Below are 20,028 nucleotides of genomic sequence, written 5' to 3'. Positions count from 1 at the left end.
GACAGGAGTGAACTGGAGGAAACAATGAAACCTCAGGAAAACAACAGAGAGAAAATGACACCTTTTCTCACCAGGCTGAGAAAGCAGGGCTTACCTCCTTTTGCAACAGAAGCCACATGAGAAAGATCAGGACTATTTAGGTCCCAGCTTTCAATCCCTTAACTGGCAAGTGGGAGCTGGTTTTGATCATGGAGAGACTGGAAACAAGCATCTGCATGGACACCCTGGTAATCTCAGCAGCCACAAACAGTGTTCTCTACCACTGACCCCCAAACTTGTCCTTTAAGCTGAAAGACACCTCTTTTCATCTGGGCCAGTAACAGCTCCCATCAGACAGAGCAGCTTGTCCAGCATTTTCAAAGGAGATCCAGCTGCACTAACTACACAGTTTCCCACCAAAATCAACCACTGAATATTGGTGCCAGTCTCACAACAATAAACATTCTAACTTCATTAATACTTAATAACATTTCTGAACTAATGAGTGAAATCTGCACTAGTCTGTGCACACTTGTGTCTAAATTCTGCATAAATTTTAACATAAAAGTCTCTGTAGTTTAAAAAAAACCAAAAACACTTAAATCACTGGGAGGAACATAAGAAAACCTTGGTACTGAGAAAAAATAATGTTTAATAAGAAAAGTTAATCTGCATATATAAAAACCAAAACACAAAATACAACAGAATTAAATGATTATTTAAATGATTGTAATCTATAAATATATGTACATATGTGTGCATATAAGTACTTTATATAAATATAATGGTAATGCCAGTCAACAGATAATGCACACTCAGTAAAATACAGTAAAATATAAATTCATTTACAGACAGATTTATTGGCTGTATGTAAGAAATTTTTTAAAAACCCAAACACCAAGCTTATTATCATTCAACCATAAAGACTGCAGGAGAAAGAAAAATGCTAACACTTTCCACAGGAGTTAAAATGTAAAATCAATGCAGTTTTGCAAGATGAAGAATAGTGGTTTTTTGGAGATATTGTATCTTGCCATTGTATTGGGAAAGAAGGCTTTGGAAAAGGTCAGAGAAGTGCCATTGTCTCTCACAACCCATGTCAGCAGAGATCTGAACAGAATGCTTTCAGATGGGAAATATTGAGGGGTTGAGGAGGGTGAAAAATCCTGTATCTAATACCGTAAATTGAAACAGGTCAGATTCTCAAGAAAAACAGTTTCATCTGCCCAAAGCCGTAAAGTTCAAATGAAGTGAGCACAAATCCAAGTGAAGCTATGGGTCCTGATGTTTCGCAGCATCACACATATTGCCTGGACCATCTTCCAGAAGAACTGAAAACCAGCAGGGTTAAAATCCTGGTATCTTGTGTACACTCACTCTCTTGTCAATGTACTGGCCTCATTGAAGAAGTCTAATGTTTATTGGAGCACATCAGTTCTTTTAAAAGAAGTCCTCTTCTTCTCCCTATTCCCTAACATTTTCCCCTTATTTCAAAGTTGTCCATGATCTCTGTCAAGCAGGAATCTTCCTCTAGACAATCTTGAGAGAATCTGGGGTTAACATCCTTGATGTCTCTTCTGCTGAAGTAACTGCGTTGGTGAGAGGCTGTGGAACTCTTTGCTCTGACCCAGGGCTGTGGTGCTCATCCATCCTTCTACTGCTCTGGTCACTCAATATCTGCTCTGTGTCCTAAAGCCCGAGGGCTCCCGTGATACTTCATACTAAAGAGAATTTTCAGACAAGAAAAGAAGAGAAATAAGGACTCAAAAAAGTCATCAAGTCTAACATATGAATGGCCCGTACAGGGTTTGATCCCACAGCCTTGGTGTTATTAACCCAAACTGAGCTAATCTCAAGCCTCTGCTTCCTCTGTGGCTCCCTTGCAGAATTCAAGGATGAATCAGGCTTTTTGTTTTTGGAACATGCCTTCCACATAATGACACACCTCTGCTGACCAGGCTCCCCTGGGCCTGTTCTGTATTACTCACGGCACTTCACACCTTTCCCCTCTGCAATGCTGCAGCAGCTGCAGGTGCTCTTGCTGTGAACCATGCAGCAGCAGCCAGGAAGGAGGACACAACCCCCTGGGCATCAGTCCCAGCTTGAACTGGCTGTGAATCTTGCATGAGGCTGCAGCTGGGAGGTGCCACTGCAGCACCTGTTGACTCTACAGCAGCCTAAAGGCAGCTCAGGTGGTAGCAGCCTGTGATGCTTGCAGGCACACCTGTGCTGAGGGATGAGTTTGGCTGGAGCAGACAAATATCCTATGACACAGCAGACCACTGGGCAGCCAAGCTCTTGCTTTGACCCCTGCTTTTCACACATCCCTCCTGTGGCTCAAGGATGACTACTGGAGCTTTAGAAAGGTCTTCATGAGTGCTGATCTCTGCCTTGAGGAAAATGTCTGTATTAAGATATTTTTTTCAGCTGCAGCTACAGTTGTTTGGGTGCCTTTATGTCACTTTGGCCTTTGAGACCAAGGAAGGAGGTACAGAGGGGAGATGAGGTTCCAACAATGTCTGTAGCCCACAGTGCTACTGTTCAGGAATTGCATTCCCACAGGACTATGTGAAACACTTACCAAATCATCATAATCCCTCTCTGGAAAACGATCTCTGTTTGTGGAACGCATCTCATAGGGGTTGTTGGGCTGATATCCTGGGTTTCCATAGCCAGAGGTGGTCTGGACCCTGGGGAACATGCTTGGTCTGTCATCAGAGATGTTCATGTCAGAATACCCTGACTTGATCAGGCTCCTCTTCTCTGGATTTTGTTTGTGCTTTGCTCTTCAGAGGAGATGAAAGAACAAAGGAGATTTTAAAAGACTGTTTCATGTGCCTTACTTATTAAGTCCAACTTAGAGATTTGTCCACTCCAACCTTGTTTTGAATGTTCAGCCCCATTCTGAAGCATGCAACAGATTTTTATAGCATGGGGGTTTTTTAGCTAGTGCAAAACCCTTATTTTGACCACACAGCAAAGCAGTTTCTGTTCAACTGTAAGAAATATTCTTACCTGACTGAAATAACAGAGACTGCAATCAGTAAACTCAGGACAATGGCTCCGAGCACTGTGCCCACTATTATAAGGATGAGTTCACTGTCTGGGGGAAAAACAGCAAAAAAGAAATGTGTTAACTGATAACCCACAGTGAATACTGAAAAATGAGGGAAGGGAAGGGAAGGGAAGGGAAGGGAAGGGAAGGAAGGGAAGGGAAGGGAAGGGAAGGGAAGGAAGGGAAGGGAAGGGAAGGGAAGGGAAGGGAAGGGAAGGGAAGGGAAGGGAAGGGAAGGGAAGGGAAGGGAAGGGAAGGGAAGGGACGGGAAGGGAAGGGAAGGGCAGGGAAGGGAAGGGACAGGGACCGGGAAGGGACGGGCAGGGAAGGGCAGGGAAGGGAAGGGACGGGAAGGGAAGGGACGGGCAGGGACGGGAAGGTAAGCTGGCAGGGCAGGGACGGGCAGGGACGGAAGGGAAGGGAAGGGAAGGGATTTATTTTCAGACTCCTGGTGCTTACAACATTTTGTGGACACAGAAAGATGTAAATTAAGGATCTGCATTAAAGACCATCTCTGATGGGTGGCTGTTTTGACTCCAGCACTGGGTCCTAATGCTATGCACTGAATGAGTTATAGGTGAGGGACAGGAACAACTGGGAGGATGTAGGAGTGGTTTAAGCTAGTATTGATGCTAAACTATGTAGTTAGGTGTCAAAAAAGGCTCTTCCCATGCCCTAGGCACATAAGATAACAGAGAAATCTCACCTTTTTTCCCCCTAACATAGTCCTTCTATAAATGCAGAATAGTGGCACCCCTAAAGGCCACCACTTTTTTGTTATCTCAGACAGATTAGGCATTATAGGTATTTTTCAAGACCATAATTAAAAATCAGAAATTCTTATACTTACTGTCAGTGCATTCCTCCCCAGAGTAGCCCACTGAACAACTGCAAGAGAGAAAAAAGAAAAAAAAAAAAGGGGGGAAAGAAAGAAAATATGATCTTTAGGGTCCCATTTAATCCAAACCATTCTATGGTCACAAAACAATAGCATATTTCCCCCTTTTGTCAGCAATTTCTCCACAAAGTGTGTTCATTACAGGTTTCCTCTTTAACCCTATCTTACTGTTACTTTCATTGAAGTGAAACAATCTGAGATTTTCAGAGTGACTGGTGATCTTGGCACTTAAAGTTTCAGTTTCTCAGTCTGAAAAATGTTTAAAAGACCTAATTTTTCTAAAGAACTAAACTCTGCACCTCTGAGCCACTTAGAATTGCCATGCAATGTCTTTAACAAAAGCCTCAGTGTAAGGTCTATAAGGACAGGCAACTCTAACTTCCTCTCATAGTAGTTTCTTATATTTAAAAGATATCCACTTTATGGTAAGAAATGTTCAATTTGCAGCAGTAATAACTACAAAAAGAGCTGAATTAATGGATATGGGGAGTGAGCCTCTCTGGTTATCCACAAGGGCAGAGCACAACCAGTCACTCACTTGGCCTCACCAGCAAACACCCTTGTTCTGTTCTGATCCTTAGCTGACAGAAATAATTTCAGAGAGAAAACCAAGCAGGAATTAAGATCTGAAAGTTATTGGGAAACAGTCCCCACTGATAGCAGTGCAAACATTGCAGGGACTGGAGGCATGTCTTGCTCCAATGCCTGTTGCTTACTAAACACTTCAGCAGAGCAGCTCCCATGGCTCAGCCACGCTGTCAGAGCAGTTTGTGTTGATGTGGTGAAGTACTTTGTCCTCTTCACTGACTCAGGGGTGACCTTGGGTCTCCTGCCTCTCCTCCAAAGTGTTATGAGTGCACACAAAAGACTAATGCCAAGGAGTGAAAACGCCACAGCTTGTGACACCCCAGCTTGTGACACCCCCTGCTCCTCCCTTGGGCAGCTCTCTGATTCACACAGCTGCAGCCTGTTCTTCTGGGCTCAGCTGGCCCTGTGACAGATGTTCCTCTCCCCTACCTTCACCTACAGCACAGGAGGGCAATAAAAAGCTCAGTACTCACGCCACGCATTTTCCAGCCTCAGTTTTAAAGTTAATCATACATTTGCATGTTGGACCCTCTTCTTCTTGTACACAGTACTTGTGGTTTTCTGCAGAACAGTTTTTGCTGCAAACTGTATTTTCAGGGAGAAAAACATAAGTGAATTGCAGATAGGAGTTTGTTTTATTGCTCTGGAAACACACACCCACCCCTCTCCTGTGCTTTAAAGCATCAGAATGGCTTTTTTAGGACTGTACCCATGTAAAGAAAAAACTGAAATATAAAATCACAAAATTAGAAGTGAACAGGCTGTGCTCAAAACCATCCAACTTCATCAACAGGGAAATCTGGCTAGGCTGCATCGTCCATAGGCAAGCAATGGCCTGAAGTTTACTTTTTTTTTTTTTTTACTTCTGTAGTGTGAAAAGTAGTTTGGTTTTTTTTGGTTTTTTTTTTTTTTTTTTTACTTCTGTAGTTTTAGTTTCCATAAGAAGAAAAGAAGGTATTTCTAAGAAAATTAGGTACATTACAGGGCTTTGGAGGGTAGCTAAAATATAAGCAGAGCACTCACTAGAAGACTCAAAACAAGAAAGTAAACAAAACCCTAACAACTAACAGTTCCCAAAAGTGACAGAAATCATTCTTCTCACAAAAGCCTGCCTAAATCCAGGTAATGCAAACATAGAATTATGAACAAGAGAGAAAGCCTTAACATATTATTGTAGTGCATCATGAGACTTCCAGTTCTGTCAGCTCCCTTCAAGTAACTTGTAGAATTTATTCCCAAAATATGTCCAAGCAGAGAAGGCTGTGAGTTTAGGATTCCATTTATTCCATCCTTTACCTGTTTAGGTTTCAGTTCGTACTAGGACTCTAACAGTGCATTTAAGGATTTGCCTACTCACTGGTTTCAGCGATGATTTTATCAAGTTTTAATTATTTATTCTGCTGGAATACAATTATAGATGTGTTTAAAGTGAAACATGAGGATATGTTTCTATGGCTTTCTTAACAGGATGCATATTTCCTGATTTTTAGAGGTCAGCACATTTGCCCAGCACATTTCTCAAAAAAGGGATGGAGACAGGGAATAAGCAGATCAGTCTTTCAGGGACAGATAAAGCAGCAAGGTTCTTACCTGAACAAGAACGATCATCCCATTGTGTCTTTTCTAAACCAGGTTTGCATTTGCATTCTGGAAACTCTTGCCCTTCACACACTGTGGTTTTAAGATCACATTCATAAACAGCACAGTGGCTTGTCGCTTTAAAAGAGAAACAGGGAGCAAAGTTGAATACCCTTTCATAGAAAGCAGTGCACTTGCCCAGTAAATAATAAACCAATTATTTCATAATTCTAAATAGAAAAAAATTATGACTCCTTTTCTTGGGACATCAATATTGCAGACTTTCAGACCAGCCCTTTTTCCCTCCTTGCTCTTTAACAGTTGAGGTCCTGTTTCCATCACTTCTTCTGACCTTCTGTTTCTCAGCCTCCTTCAACTATCTCCAAACATTCCTGGCTCCAGCCCATGAAAAGAGACATTCTTCCTGCAAGTTCGTTTTCTGAAAACTAACTTTTTGACTCACCTTAAAAAAAAAAAAAACAAACCAAAAACCAAAACAAAACAAAACCTACAGAGAAAAACCATAACTATTCTCCTAGTTTTTTTCACAACTAAGCTGAGACCCAGATCCCATACAGTTCTGGAGAGATATAAACGTTTATGGGCTTACAGCTCATTTCATGAGCACCATTAGTATCCTGTGTGCCCAGTGTGTTGCTCTTTAGATCCATGTCCTTGTGGTGGGAATGGTTCAAAGACCTCAGGGCATGGCATGCTGTAGAGGGATGTGTCTGCACTGGTGCCTTGGGAGCTCTCTGTGGTTTTCTATTTCCTTCTCACAGCTGAGGATACAGTCACCTTCAGACAACAAACTCCGGCTTTAAGCCATTAAACTGACTTTTCATTATTAGCTATGCCTTTTAAAACAGCTGATTTCAAAATAGAAACTTTTATTAAAAGAAGGAAAAACATCGTTATTTTAATTAGGAACTCTTTCACACAGTATTACACCTTTAATAATGCAAGAGTACTGCTTTAGATCAACAAATCCCTTAGCTCAGTAGCTAATCAGTGAGGCCTCATTTCAATTACCATGGCTTATTATGGGAGAGGTCTAAAGAGAGTTTCATCCTATTTTGCCAGTCCAAAACTGGCTTATTCTCAGAAGCATAATATATATATGTATGTATTTTATCCTGATTTTTCCCACTTCTTAACACTCAACAGGTTAAAACCCCCATGCCATTGCTTACCAGGGAAAAGTATTTTCCTTTTCTTCTTTACACAGGGAGTAGGAATCCTTAATAAGACAAAACAGACTAGCACTGAACTGTTGTCTTGTCAAAATTACCCAAGATTGAACATTCAGCTCCTTAAAATCAACAAAGCTAATGATTTGATGGGCTCCTATGCCCACAGAAATCTTCCAACCAGGTTTTAAAACTCTCTGTTTCTGCTGATTGCTTCCCTAGCAAGGAGTTACATACCCTCATAAGAATTGACAAAGGAGTGGTCACTCTTGATTGCATTTTGTACTGCATTGTTAACTGCAGCTGTAGTTTCATTGGAGTTCTCTTTGAACACGTTTGTCACTGTTACATTCAGTCCTGGAGCAGAATTTCTGTTTTGAGTTGGACGTCTGAAAAGGAAAGATAGGACCATTTTAAAGTTTCACATAATCCATATGGATAGCTAGCCAGCCAAGCTAGCTAGATGCAAAGAGGAGAGAAAATTTCTGCCAAATCTCCCTCTCTCCCCCAGAACTACCTTCTTTCTTCCCATAAAGTAGGTAGTTGTCAAGAGACCTGAAAATGAGTGTAAGTCTTGCTCAGGAATACATTAACAGCCATGTTTCCAGTAGGTCCAGGTGCTGCTGGATTTAATGATAACAGCACTGCTCCTTTGTGTGCTTTTGATAGACAACTGGCATTTTCTAGCTGGGTTAACCTCAAACCAGCTGCAGTGTGGAGAACCTCATCTCTTAGACCCTAACTTTCCCATTCTTCCATCAGCCTGTGGTGTTATCCAGGCATAATGTGGGGAACCCAGCCTGAAGGGTGGTGAGGATAATTCAGGGTGTGACCCCCATGAATGCAGAAGGGGCTGTTTGCCATGTAGAGGTATCTGTGCAGGCTACACACCATCTGGGTTGGGTTCAGGTCACAGCAACCTCCCTGGTGTGAGGTGGAGAGAAAGAAGCAGACTTCCCTGTCCTTCAGCTAAACTTCCTGCTGCCAGGATATGCACACAAATATCCTTAAGTAGCAGACTGCTGCAGTTCCTTGAGGTGTTACTGTGCCCCATGCCACAGCTGCTCTGCTGGAAGTTACCGCCCCCACAACTCTGTTAGAACAACATTCTGCATAGCTGCTTATTCCCTGGAGTGCCCTGAAAGGGGTGACACTGTGTGCTAGCATGCCAGGTTTTGCTTGATAGGGGTTAGGAAACACAGAGAAGCTGGCAGAGCTCTGGGGTCAGAGGGATGGGAAAAAAGAGACATCTCACAGGGTCTACCTAGACCAGCAAGGGACCCATGCCCACAGCTACACCACAACCCATTCAGTAGCATCTTTGCTCAACCTGCCATCCAGAGACACCAACAAATGCACAATGAAATACATTTTATTGCTATGCCTTCTGTAAGGAGGGTTTTCAAATTAAACTGGGACTCCAAGCTGGGTAGCACTGCCAATGGTCACAGGAACTCAGAGTTAACTGTTAGAATTTCAGACACATCACAGGGACTGCTAGCTACAGCACAGTGTTGTATCCTACATGGTGCTAGAAGCAGGACATACGGTGTGGAGCTGCCTCAGCCTGCCCATTTCACAGAAACACTGGGGTAAAATGGGGCCAGCATCCCTCCTTTATGGGGAAGCATTCTGAGCTGAACTCATCCCATATCTTTTATTGAACTGAGAACTTCACAGGAAACAGATTAAAATGAGTTTTGTGGAAGTGTGTACTGTGCAAAAAACAACCAACAAACTTACTGAATTTTCTTGATGACAGTTTCTACATAGCCTTGTAGATCTTCGAAGGCCTTTCTAAACTGCAAAAAAGAAAGAAATTGCAGTTCAAGGCAAGCAGAAACATAGACCAAATCACATGAACCACTGAGGCTTCAGCACTAAACTTTTTATACGGAATATGCTACTATAGGCACAAATAAAGGAAGGTGATGTGTTAAATCCACCAGGCAAGGTTTTGCAGAAGAGGAACAGTGGGGTGGTGCTGTAGAATATGGATGGGAGGGCAGTGGAGGGATGGAGAATGAATGCCAGGCTGGATTAACTGGCTGATAGCTACAGATCACCCTTTGCAAACTCATTGTTTAGGAGGGTGTCTCCACAGCACCAATCTGAGTACAAGCTGGGGGAAGAGGCAGAAGTTGACCTCCTCACAGAGGGCACATGTCCCTGAGAGGCAGTGGAGTGGGATCATCAGGGTCAGTCTTGTGGGAGGAAGCACTGATGAAAGCATTGACAGCTGAACAGGATCAGAAGAAACGTCACTGCTCTCCCTCATGCCATGTGAAGCAGGGAACAACCAGGGGAGGCAACTGCCTTCAACTGCCACCAAAGCAGGAGGCACCATGAGAAGAGGATAAAATGTCTAATTCAACTGGAATGAAAGATTAACTCTCTCTCTTTCTTTGTAATAAAATTCAAATTATTTTCTATGCTATTTTCACTTTTGCATTCTATTATGTATTTATTTTAGTCTGCATATGATGCTCTTCTGTAGCCATATCATGAAAAAAATGCTGGACAAAAAGAGTTGAGAAAATTTTTTAACATTCTGGAGGAACAACTTTGGCCACTTTCTGAAACAATATTCAGAGTAAGCAATATAATAATATGCAGAAAATTATAACCATTTTTTGATCATTCCTGATAAATATTGGGAATATTTTTTTAATCAGATATCTGGTGTAGTTGCATGTATATTTTTCCTTACTTCCAGAAAGAGAAGTAAGCAAATCCACTTGTTTCAACATGGCTGTATAAATTAAACTGATCATCTTATTTCTCCAGATATTCTCCAGTAATATCTATTACCAGGTTTTATGTATAATCATAGAATTATAGAAAATGTGCAGTATCCATTTCACTAAAAACACTAAAATACTAATACTGGCAGACTTATGGAAGAGGGTTGTTATTTGGTATTTAGACACAGCTGGATTGCCATTTGGAAAAGTTTGTGCAGTGTGGAACCAATAATTTTCTTTAAAAAAAAATTAAGGCTGTTCATTTTTACTCATACCACTGAGTATTATTGAGCCTTCAGCAAACAGCAGAGATCAGAAACTCAGTAGGCTGGAAAACTTCACTCAGCCCCATTGTTTCTGGAGAGGGAATGGTCAAAGATGCAGAGAAATTTATGTGAGAACTCCCCAGACCAGAACAGAAGTGGTACTAAAAAATGCAGATATTACTTCAGGGATTCCCTTCACTTCAGCAAGAGCCATGTATGTGCTCATCTGAGGGCAAAGTTCAAGTCTTTTATAAATAGGTCTAAACTAATGGGAAGCATTCTTTGAAAGAAGTAGATCTCTTGTAGAGAGAAACTTTTCTAAGCCCCACATTAAAGAGAGAGTCCTCTCTGTCTGCATGACATCCAATATAGCTTTAAATATATGGGGGAAAAAACCAGTGTCACTCACAAATTCTGATACATCGTTGAAAAGTTCTTGATACTCTGTGGAATTTACAATTTCAAGATTATCACTGTAAGGTATGTTCACTGCAATGGTGGCTGGGAATACTTCCCCTGGAATGAGAACAGAGAGTGTAAATTAGAAAGCATTCAAGAAACCCCAGTTTCACCTTAGATGTCTCCAGCTTTTAGGGATGGGGAAATCCAATGCAGAAAATGAATCAGTGCTATTTTTCATACACGGGAGGGATCAGCATAGGACAAATCAATGCAGTCATGATGGGGGATGTACTTTGGCTGCCAGGGAAGAAGGCAGGATCCTGAGCCCAACCAATCTGTCCTGTTTATGAAACTGAGTAACATTAAACTGTCAGCATGGCCTGAAGCTACAAGACTTTTTGCAAGGCGTTACAGAATTTAGTGAGAAAAAATGTATATCAAGTACTTCAAATCTGCAGCTATTAAGCAGCTAATGTGGTTCACTGTGGTTTACAGAGAAAGTAACTCAGAATCAACCTGCTTCTTAAGCCTCACAAGTAAATTTGAGAATCCTGCCTGCTGATCCTTAAATAAGAAGCCCTATTTTCTCACATGCTTGGCCTTTAGAAGCATTTCAGAGATGCATATCCACAGGACTCTGATGAGTGTTTAGCAATGGGGAAAATCAATCTGGTTGTTCACAAGTTTGATCCTTTTTAAATCATTGCCATTAATATCAATGTCAGGTTTACACTTGCTTTTTTTTTTTTTTTCTGCTTTTCACTCCTTTTAATCTCCTGCAACCCTGACAGAGAATTCCCCTTCTTTTCCTAGAACATTAACCTCCTTGGCTGTCACTGTTTTGCAAGATTGCAATCTAGGTCATTGTAGGAGTGGCTGCCTGCAAAGCAAGAAATCACTCAGCAGTCACTTTCCCAGACTGATTGTGTTTTCAATTGTAACATGGCAACAAGCTATATGGGAAGCAAAATTCACCTGCGCAGGTAACCAAAAGCATTGATGCCCTTCTGAAACTCACCTTTGTAACAATTCTCATTGCTGTAGTAGTATCCATATTTGCACACACAGGTATAATTTCTTTGTAAGGAAATACACGTAGCTGAACTTCTTCCACAAGGATCTCCATGGCAAAAGTCCACTAATACCAAGATGAAACACATTGACATTAGGGTTTCTGTGAATTTCTGCAATAGCCAGTTCATAAAGTCATTCATGGAGTAGTTCATATGTACTTCTAGTAAGGAAATCTACCAGATATGTTTTTGGGAGTATAGATGCAATTGCAGAGCATACATCTATATATCTGGCTTCTTTAATGTACAGTAACTGTTTTCCCTACACAGCCCAGCAGGATATCACAGTGGGGACACAGAGTATGGCTGAAATTCATTATTTGTCATACTGAGCTACTTAATACAACCAAAAGCAAATCAAAGAAAGAAGAGATATCAAGGCTTGACAAAAGCAGTGACTGTTAGAAAAAGACAGACTGCAATAGCCTGTGTGTCTTTAATACTGCACTGGTACATACTTGCCTCATTTTGACAGCGTCATAGCACAGTCCTTAACTGCAGACACATCAATAAAATGAGGACACCACAGTGAATCATAATATATCTTCTCAGAGTAATTATATATATATATATTCTGTAAGGTTTTAGAGTATGTATTTTATATCTATACATAATTTAAGTGGTTAATAAGTAATTAAAAGTTATATTTCTATACATCTTATATATAGGATGGCAATTACAGTTCTCTTTCAAGATATCAAATTCTGTTTTTCACCCTGCCTTGTTTTTCACACTTCACTCCATAAGTACAGTCTCATGGATGAGACGTTTTCTGTGAAATGGGGAAAAAATAGGAATTCTCATTCATACCCCAAAAAATAAAAAGTAAAACAGTCAATGAATTTTCATTTCCTATAAGGTTCATCTCCAAATAGTTTTTCCAGAGAACCTAGTGAAGCCATTTTTTTTCCTGATGAAAAAGAGCACAAAGCTACAACAATTGTGAACTCCTCCAAACACATTCCACTTGCAGCAAGGGCCCTCGGGAAAGAGTGGCAGGGAGATACAGCTTTAAATGAGGACACTTTACCTACACTGGAAGGCCCTACTGGGATTGAAAAAGGTGGGGTATGGAGAGCTCCAGGACAGACAGATGTCCTGTCCCCCAGACATGGTTCCTGGCCCCAGCCCCACACCAGGGTGTGCCCCAGCTCCCTCCCTGCCTGTGCTCCAACAGCCTCAGGCACAGCTCCCTGCAGGGCCAGGTCAGGGGGTGGCCTGGGCACCTCTTTGCAGGGATCCTCTTCTATCCATGGCTGCTGAAGGAGGCAAAGACACCGAGCCTGAAAAAAGCAGCCTCCTCCAATCCTCCCCAAGGAGGATATTCATGGCCACCATCTGGTCAGCACTGTCTCCTCTGGAAGAGGAGTATGGGAAACCCAAAGCAGGGGGAACTCCTGCTAGTCTGAGGGAGATAAAGAGCTCCCAGGGATTTGGTTACTCCAAGCTGTCCCCTAGAAAATGCTGCATGAGCATTTTTGCCTTTTACCTGTAGGTGCTGAGGTTGGCATCTGTGTTGCATCAGGATCAGTACTGTTACCTGAAAAAGGGAAGAGAAGTGACATGGCAGGGCTGCCTACCAATGTCTGTTCAAAAAGCCTTCTCTGCTCAAAAAGCACCAAGCTGGCAGTGGAGGATGACAGGCACAGCCTGTCCCGTGGTGCCCAACCATGGGCCCTGGCTCTTGAAAGCTAAGGGGTGCCCCAGATCCCTCCCTGCCCACGGTGTGCACCAGAATTCCCTCCTCACAGGCCAGGTGCAAGAGGCAAGGGCACCAAGCAAGAAAAGAGCAGTCTGAGCTAATCTTCGCCAACACATTTCCTTTACAACAAAGACCAGCAGGGAAAGATGGAAGAGCAGAAGTTTTTCAAGGTCATGGTCTGGGTAACTTTGTCTCCAGTGAAACAAGAAATCAGGGAAACCCAGGCAGGGGATCCCCTCCATGCTTGGGTGTCTGCAGTGCTCCCTGGAACCTGGTCAATGCAAGCTGTCCCCAGAAAGGGAAGCCTGAAAGCTTTTCTCCATACCTGAAGGCTCTGGGGGTTGCACCACTGGTGGCTCAGGAGCTGTTCCATTATCAGTACTGTTTCCTGAAAAGGGGAAGAGAAGAGACATGGCAGCACTGCCCAGCACTGACTGTTCAAAACACCTTGAGCCTTGAGGCATTCTGTGTTCTTTCTCCCACAGAGGTTAGCATGGAAGCCCTTGATCCTTGCAATCCCACCCACCAGCACAGGAGGCAAAGGCACCAACTATGGAATGAGCAGTCTGCCCTAATATTCCCCAATATATTTCCTTTGCAACAAAGACCAGCAGGGAAAGATGGAAGAGCAGAAGTTTTTCAAGGTCATGGTCTGGGTAACTTTGTCTCCAGTGGGAGAAGAATGCAGAGAAGCCCAGGCAGGAGAATTCCATCCTGCTTAGGTATCTGCAGCAATCACTAGACACTTGGTTATTGCAAGCTGACCCAAGAAGGGGAAGCCTGAAAGCTTTTCTTCATACCTGAAGGCTCTGGGGGTTGCACCACTGGTGGCTCAGGAGCTGTTCCATTGTCAGTACTGTTTCCTGAAAAAGGGAAGAGAAGAGACATGGCAGCACTGCCCAGCATTGACAGTTCAAAAAGGCATTCTGTGTTCTTTCTCCCACAGTCCTTAGCATGGAAGCCCTTGATCCTTGCAATCCCACCCACCAGCACAGGAGGCAAAGGCACCAACTATGGAATGAGCAGTCTGCCCTAATATTCCCCAACACATTTCCTATACAACAAAGACCAGCAAGGAAAGATAGAAGATTTGTCAAAATCATGATCTGGGAACTTTCTTTCTGATGAGAGAAAACTCAGAAAAGCCCAGGCAGGGGAACCCATCCCTGCTTGGGTATCTGCAGTGATCACTGGAACCTGGTCTCGGCAATCTGACCCAAGAAGGGGAAGCCTGAAAGTTTTTCTCCTTACCTGAAGGCTCTGGAGGTTGCACCACTGGTGGCTCAGGAGCTGTTCCATTGTCAGTACTGTTTCCTGAAAAAGGGAAGAGAAGACATCATGGAGGAGCACTGCCCCACATGTGCAGCATTGCAGCACGAACGTGCCCATCTCTGCACTCAGCACTGCCAGAGCATCCTGTAAAACTCCATCTATACTCTTCCAGAGCACTGGAAGAATGACGGCCTTTGCTAACACACACTCCTCTGCTGGAACAGGTTTTGAGAACAGGCTATTTCTATTACAGGAATGCTTCTTCTCCTGCATCCTCATCAGTAGGATGTAGCACAAGAAGCAGTATCTAGTCCCATCATGCTGGGCACAGGCTGAACATCTGCACTCCCCCATGGTGGCCTTTGGCACAGGTTGATGAACCTGGAAGCCAGAGGCACTAAGTCTTTCCCAGAGCTGGGCCATCATGATGGGAAGGTGGCCGGCTGGTAGGAGGGATGTGCTTGTGCAAGCCCACCATGGAGGAAGAGCTGAGGGATTGAGGAAGCTGCTCCTCTTCAGGGTGATCCCAGCAGGACCTTTGTCCCTTCTGGTTGAGGCTCCCCAGCATCAAGCTGGGAGTGGAAGACAAGAGGCACGGTCTGCCCCGTGGTGCCCAGTGATGGCCCCTGGCCTCTCCCTGCTGGGTGTGCCCCAGTCCCTCCCTGCCCATGCTCCAACAGCCTCAGGAATAACTCCCTGCAGGACCTTGGGCACCCCTTGGCATGGACCACCCTGTACCCTGCAATCCCACCCACTGGCACTGGAGGCAAAGGCAGCAAGCATGGAACGAGCAGCCTGCCCTAATCTTCCCCAACACATTTCCTTTACAACAAAGACCAGCAGGGAATGATGGAAGAGTGGAACACTTTGCAAGGACATGCTCTGGGTAACTTTGTCTCCAGTGGGAAAAGAACTCAGGGAAACCCAGGCAGGGGAATCTCTCCATGCTTGGGTATCTGTAGTGATCACTGAAAGCTGGTTAGTGCAAGGTGTCCCCAGAAAGGGAAGCCTGAAAGCTTTTCTCCATACCTGAAGGTTCTGGGGGTTGCACCACTGGTGGCTCAGGAGCTGTTCCATTATCAGTACTGTTTCCTGAAAAAGGGAAGAGAAGAGACATGACAGCACTGCCCAGCTTCAAAACACCTTGAGGCATTCTCTGTTCTTTCAACCACAGTCCTTCTCTCACACCCTGCTCTTGGACTCCTCCTTTCCAGTAGCAGCTCTGTACCCTTCCTGCCTTTCTCCTCCGTTCTCCTGAGTTGTGAGCTGCTGCACAGCACTGGCTCTCAGTGCAGGCTATGAGGCATCCCAGGCACAAGCACAGAGACTCTGCACTCAGCACTGCCAGAGCATCCTGTAAATCTCCATCTATATGCTTCCAGAGCAGTGGAAGAAAGACTGCCTTTGCTAACACACACTCCTTGCAGGAACTGATTCCTCTGGACATTGACTTCAATGTCCAACGTCAAATACTTCTATTGCAGGAAGGTTTCATCTCCTTTATCCTCATCACCAGTATCTACACCCATCAGACTAAACACAGACTGCAAATCTGCACTGCCCATGGTGGCCTTTGGCACAGGTCCATGCAGGTGGAAGCCAGAGGCACAAACACATTCAAAATGATTGGCCATCATGATGGGAAGGTGGCCGGCTAGCAGAAGGGATGTGCTTGTGCAAGCCCACCATGGAGGAAGAGCTGAGGGATTGAGGAAGCTGCCCCTCCTCAGGGTGACCCCAGCAGGAGCTCTGAGCCTTCTGGTTTGGGTTCCCCACAATCAAGCTGGGAGTGCAGGCTGTGACCCAGTCCCTCCCTCCCCATGCCCCAACAGCCTTGGGAACAACTCTCTGCAAGACCTTGGGCTTCCCTTTGCATGGATCACCCTGTACTCTGCCATCCCACACAGGAGCACAGGAGGCAAAGACAGCAAGGAAGAAATGAGCAGCCTGCCCTAACCTTCCCCAACACATTTCCTTTACAACAAAGACCAGCAGGGAGAGATGGAAGAGTGGAAGATTTTTCAAGGTCATGGTCTTTGTTAGTTTGTCTCCAGTGGGAAAAGAACTCAGGGAAACCCAGGCATGGGAACTCCCTCCCCACTTGAGTATCTGCAGTGCTCCCTGGAACCTGGTCACTGCAAGCTGTCCCCAGAAAGGGAAGCCTGAAAGCTTTTCTCCTTACCTGAAGGCTCTGGGGGTTGCACCACTGGTGGCTCAGGAGCTGTTCCATTATCAGTACTGTTTCCTGAAAAAGGGAAGAGAAGACACATGGCAGCACTGCCCAGCACTGACTGTTCAAAAAGCCTTGAGCCATTCTCTGTCCTTTCAATCACAGTCCTTCTCTCACACCCTGCTCTTGGACTCCTCCTTTCCAGTAGCAGCTCTGTACCCTTCCTGCCTCTCTCCTCCAGGTGACTAGTGCTGAGTTCTAGGCTCCTGCAGCAGCACTGGCTCTCAGAGAAGGCTCTGAGGAATCCCAAGCACAAGCACACAGCCTCTGCACTCAGCACTGCCAGAGCATCCTGTAAAACTCCATCTATACTCTTCCAGAGCACTGGAAGAATGACGGCCTTTGCTAACACACACTCTTCTGCTGGAACAGATTTTGAGAACAGGCTATTTCTATTACAGGAATGCTTCTTCTACAGCTACACCCATAACAGCAGTATGTAGACCATCAGTCCAGGCACAGCCGGACACCTGCACTGCCCATGGTGGCCTTGGGCACAGGTCCATGCAGGTGGAAGCCAGAGGCACAAACACATTCAAAATGAATGGCCATCATGATGGGAAGGTGGCTGGCTGGTAGGAGGGATGTGCTTATGCAAGCCCACCATGGAGGAAGAGCTGAGGGATTGAGGAAGCTGCTCCTCCTCAGGGTGATCCCAGCAGGAGTTCTGTCCCTTCTGGTTTGGGCTCCCCAGCATCAAGCTGGGAGTAGAGGATGACAGGCACTCCCTGTGGTGCCGTGATGGCCCCAGCCTCTCCCTGGGGGCCCCAGATCCCTCCGAGCCCATGCTCCAACAGCCTCAGGAACAACTCCCTGGCACCTCTTGGCATGGATCAATCTCTACCCTGCCATCCCACCCACCAGCACTGGAGGCAAAGGCAGCAAGCATGGAATGAGCAGCCTGCCCTAATCTTCCCCAACACATTTCCTTTACAACAAAGACCAGCAGGGAAAGATGGAAGAGTGGAACACTTTGCAAGGACATGCTCTGGGTAACTTTGTCTCCAGTGGGAAAAGAACTCAGGGAAACCCAGGCAGGGGAACCTCTCCATGCTTGGGTATCTGCAATTATCGCTGGAAGCTGGTTAGTGCAAGGTGTCCCCAGAAAGGGAAGCCTGAAAGCTTTTCTGCTTACCTGAAGGTTCTGGGGGTTGCACCACTGGTGGCTCAGGAGCTGTTCCATTATCAGTACTGTTTCCTGAAAAGGGGAAGAAAAGAGACATGGCAGCACTGCCTAGCATTGACTGTACAAAAAGCCTTGAGGCATTCTTCGTTGTCAGCAGGTTTGGGCTCCCCAGCATCAAGCTGGGAGTGGAGGATGACAGGCACTCCCTGCTGGGCTGAGACCCAGAACCCTCTGAGCCCATGCTCCAACAGCCTCAGGAATAACTCCCTGCAGGACCTTGGGCACCCCTTGGCATGGATCACCCTGTACCCTGCAATCCCACCCACCAGCACTGGAGGCAAAGGCAGCAAGCATGGAATGAGCAGCCTGCCCTAATCTCCCCAAACACATTTCCTTTACAACAAAGACCAGCAGGGAAAGATGGAAGAGTGGAAGTCTTTCAAGGTCATGGTCTGGGTAACATTGCCACCCATGGTAAAAAACTCAGGGAAACCCAGGCAGGGGAACTCCATCCTTCTTGAGTATCTGCAGTGCTCCCTGGAACCTGGTCACTGCAAGCTGTCCCCAGAAAGGGAAGCCTGAAAGCTTTTCTCCTTACCTGAAGGTTCTGGGGGTTGCACCACTGGTGGCTCAGGAGCTGTTCCATTATCAGTACTTTTTCCTGAACAAGGGAAGAGAAGAGACATGGCAGTGTGGCCTAACATGGTCTGTTTAAAAAGCCTTGGGCAGTTCTGTGTGTGCAGGCCAAGTGGTGAGCAGGGAAGTGTTTTGGATCCTTGTGAGGCTGAGCAGTCAAAGCCCAGAGCACCCTCTCCCAGCCTCTTGGCTCCCCCTGGCTCAGATGCCCATGTCACCTGAAGTGTCCCTGACCCCTTGTCCCCCTAGGGCAGCGCTTGAACACAAGGCCCTCACACTCTCTGCAGTGTCTCCTGCTTTCTGGCCACTGCTGTGTCAGCCAAAGCTGTCACTTCCCGTGGCAACCAGCCTCAGTCACAGGTCCCTGCAGGATCTGGTTACAGGATTCCCCTGGGCATCTCTACAGGGATCCACTTCTATCCAGGCCTGATGCAGGAGGTAAAGGTGCCAAGCACTAAAAGAGCCACCTCCTCAACTCTTCCCCAGTGCTTCCTCCTTGCAGCAAAGAGCAGCAGGGAAATACGGACTTGTGGAGGGTATTCACAGCCTTGATCTGAGCACATTTGTCTCCCCTGGGAGAGGAACTCAGGGAAACTTCTGTGGGGGCTGCATAATTCCCTGGGACTGTTCCCCAAAGGGGCTGCCTGAGGGCTTTGCTCCTTACCTGAAGGTATTGAGCTCGTTGTCATTGCTGTGTCAGCAGGTGTTGCAGCAGGGGCTTCTGATGGAGGGAAAAGAAAAGAGATGGCAGCACTAGGGAACTCTTTGCACACAGGATAGTTGTTGAGTAAACAGGTCTGGGAGGACTTGTGTGTGTGGCTGAGCAGCCACACCTCTGGGCAGCCTTACCCTGCCTTTTGTCAGCCCCAGGCCTCGTGCTGGGCTGTAACAGATTCCTGGGGACATTGACAGCTGGCTATTTCTGTTCCAGGAATGCTTCTTCTGCTACAGCATCATCTGGAGCATCAAGACCTTCTTTCCCTGGACTGCAGCTCTATGTATTTCTGATAGTTTACATTACTATTTTCTTTTTTATTCCTTCCCTGTCATCATTATTTCTGAATAAAGGGAACCCTGAGTGATATCAGCCAATTGGTGAAAATACTTCCTCAAATTTTGGTTTCACCCTATTGCTTTTATTCTTCCAAAATGTTCTAGTTATTTGTTTTTAAGTTGTTGGGTTTTGCTTTATTTAACCTGTCATTCTCAACTCTTGGTAAAAGGAATGAGTTCAGGTTTGAGGGGTTTGTTTTGTTTTTCATAGATGTAAGAAGAACAAATAACAAACC

The 20,028-nt window shown here is 45.1% G+C and overlaps 1 protein-coding gene across 1 annotated transcript; it reads right to left on the bottom strand.

Moving 5' to 3' along the window:
* Positions 1-1,576: 1,576 nt before the first annotated feature.
* MUC13 (mucin 13, cell surface associated) lies at positions 1,577-19,428 on the bottom strand. Its single transcript, XM_050977013.1, has 18 exons — positions 19,404-19,428; positions 18,113-18,175; positions 16,930-16,992; positions 15,777-15,839; positions 14,727-14,789; positions 14,276-14,338; positions 13,801-13,863; positions 13,263-13,313; positions 11,719-11,838; positions 10,708-10,814; positions 9,032-9,090; positions 7,526-7,677; positions 6,111-6,236; positions 4,994-5,105; positions 3,885-3,922; positions 2,995-3,082; positions 2,561-2,765; positions 1,577-1,700 (listed from the first exon to the last, which is right to left on the bottom strand). Exons 1-18 carry the CDS (start codon positions 19,426-19,428, stop codon positions 1,650-1,652), a joined length of 1,512 nt encoding a protein of 503 aa, XP_050832970.1. The 3' UTR covers positions 1,577-1,649.
* Positions 19,429-20,028: the final 600 nt, after the last annotated feature.

The sequence above is a fragment of the Serinus canaria genome, chromosome 7 (assembly GCF_022539315.1).
Source record: "Serinus canaria isolate serCan28SL12 chromosome 7, serCan2020, whole genome shotgun sequence".
NCBI classification, from domain to species: Eukaryota; Metazoa; Chordata; class Aves; order Passeriformes; family Fringillidae; genus Serinus; species Serinus canaria.
This window is presented reverse-complemented; position numbering and strand designations above follow the sequence as displayed.

Excerpts from the sequence above, each read along its gene's own strand:
- MUC13 (XM_050977013.1), bottom strand. The coding sequence starts at position 19,428 with ATGACAACGAGCTCAATACCTTCAG. Across the intron at positions 9,091-10,707 it reads TCAACGATGTATCAGAATTT|TTTAGAAAGGCCTTCGAAGA; the intron begins GTGAGTGACACT and ends TCTTTTTTGCAG. Across the intron at positions 2,766-2,994 it reads GTCTCTGTTATTTCAGTCAG|AGCAAAGCACAAACAAAATC; the intron begins GTAAGAATATTT and ends TCTCCTCTGAAG.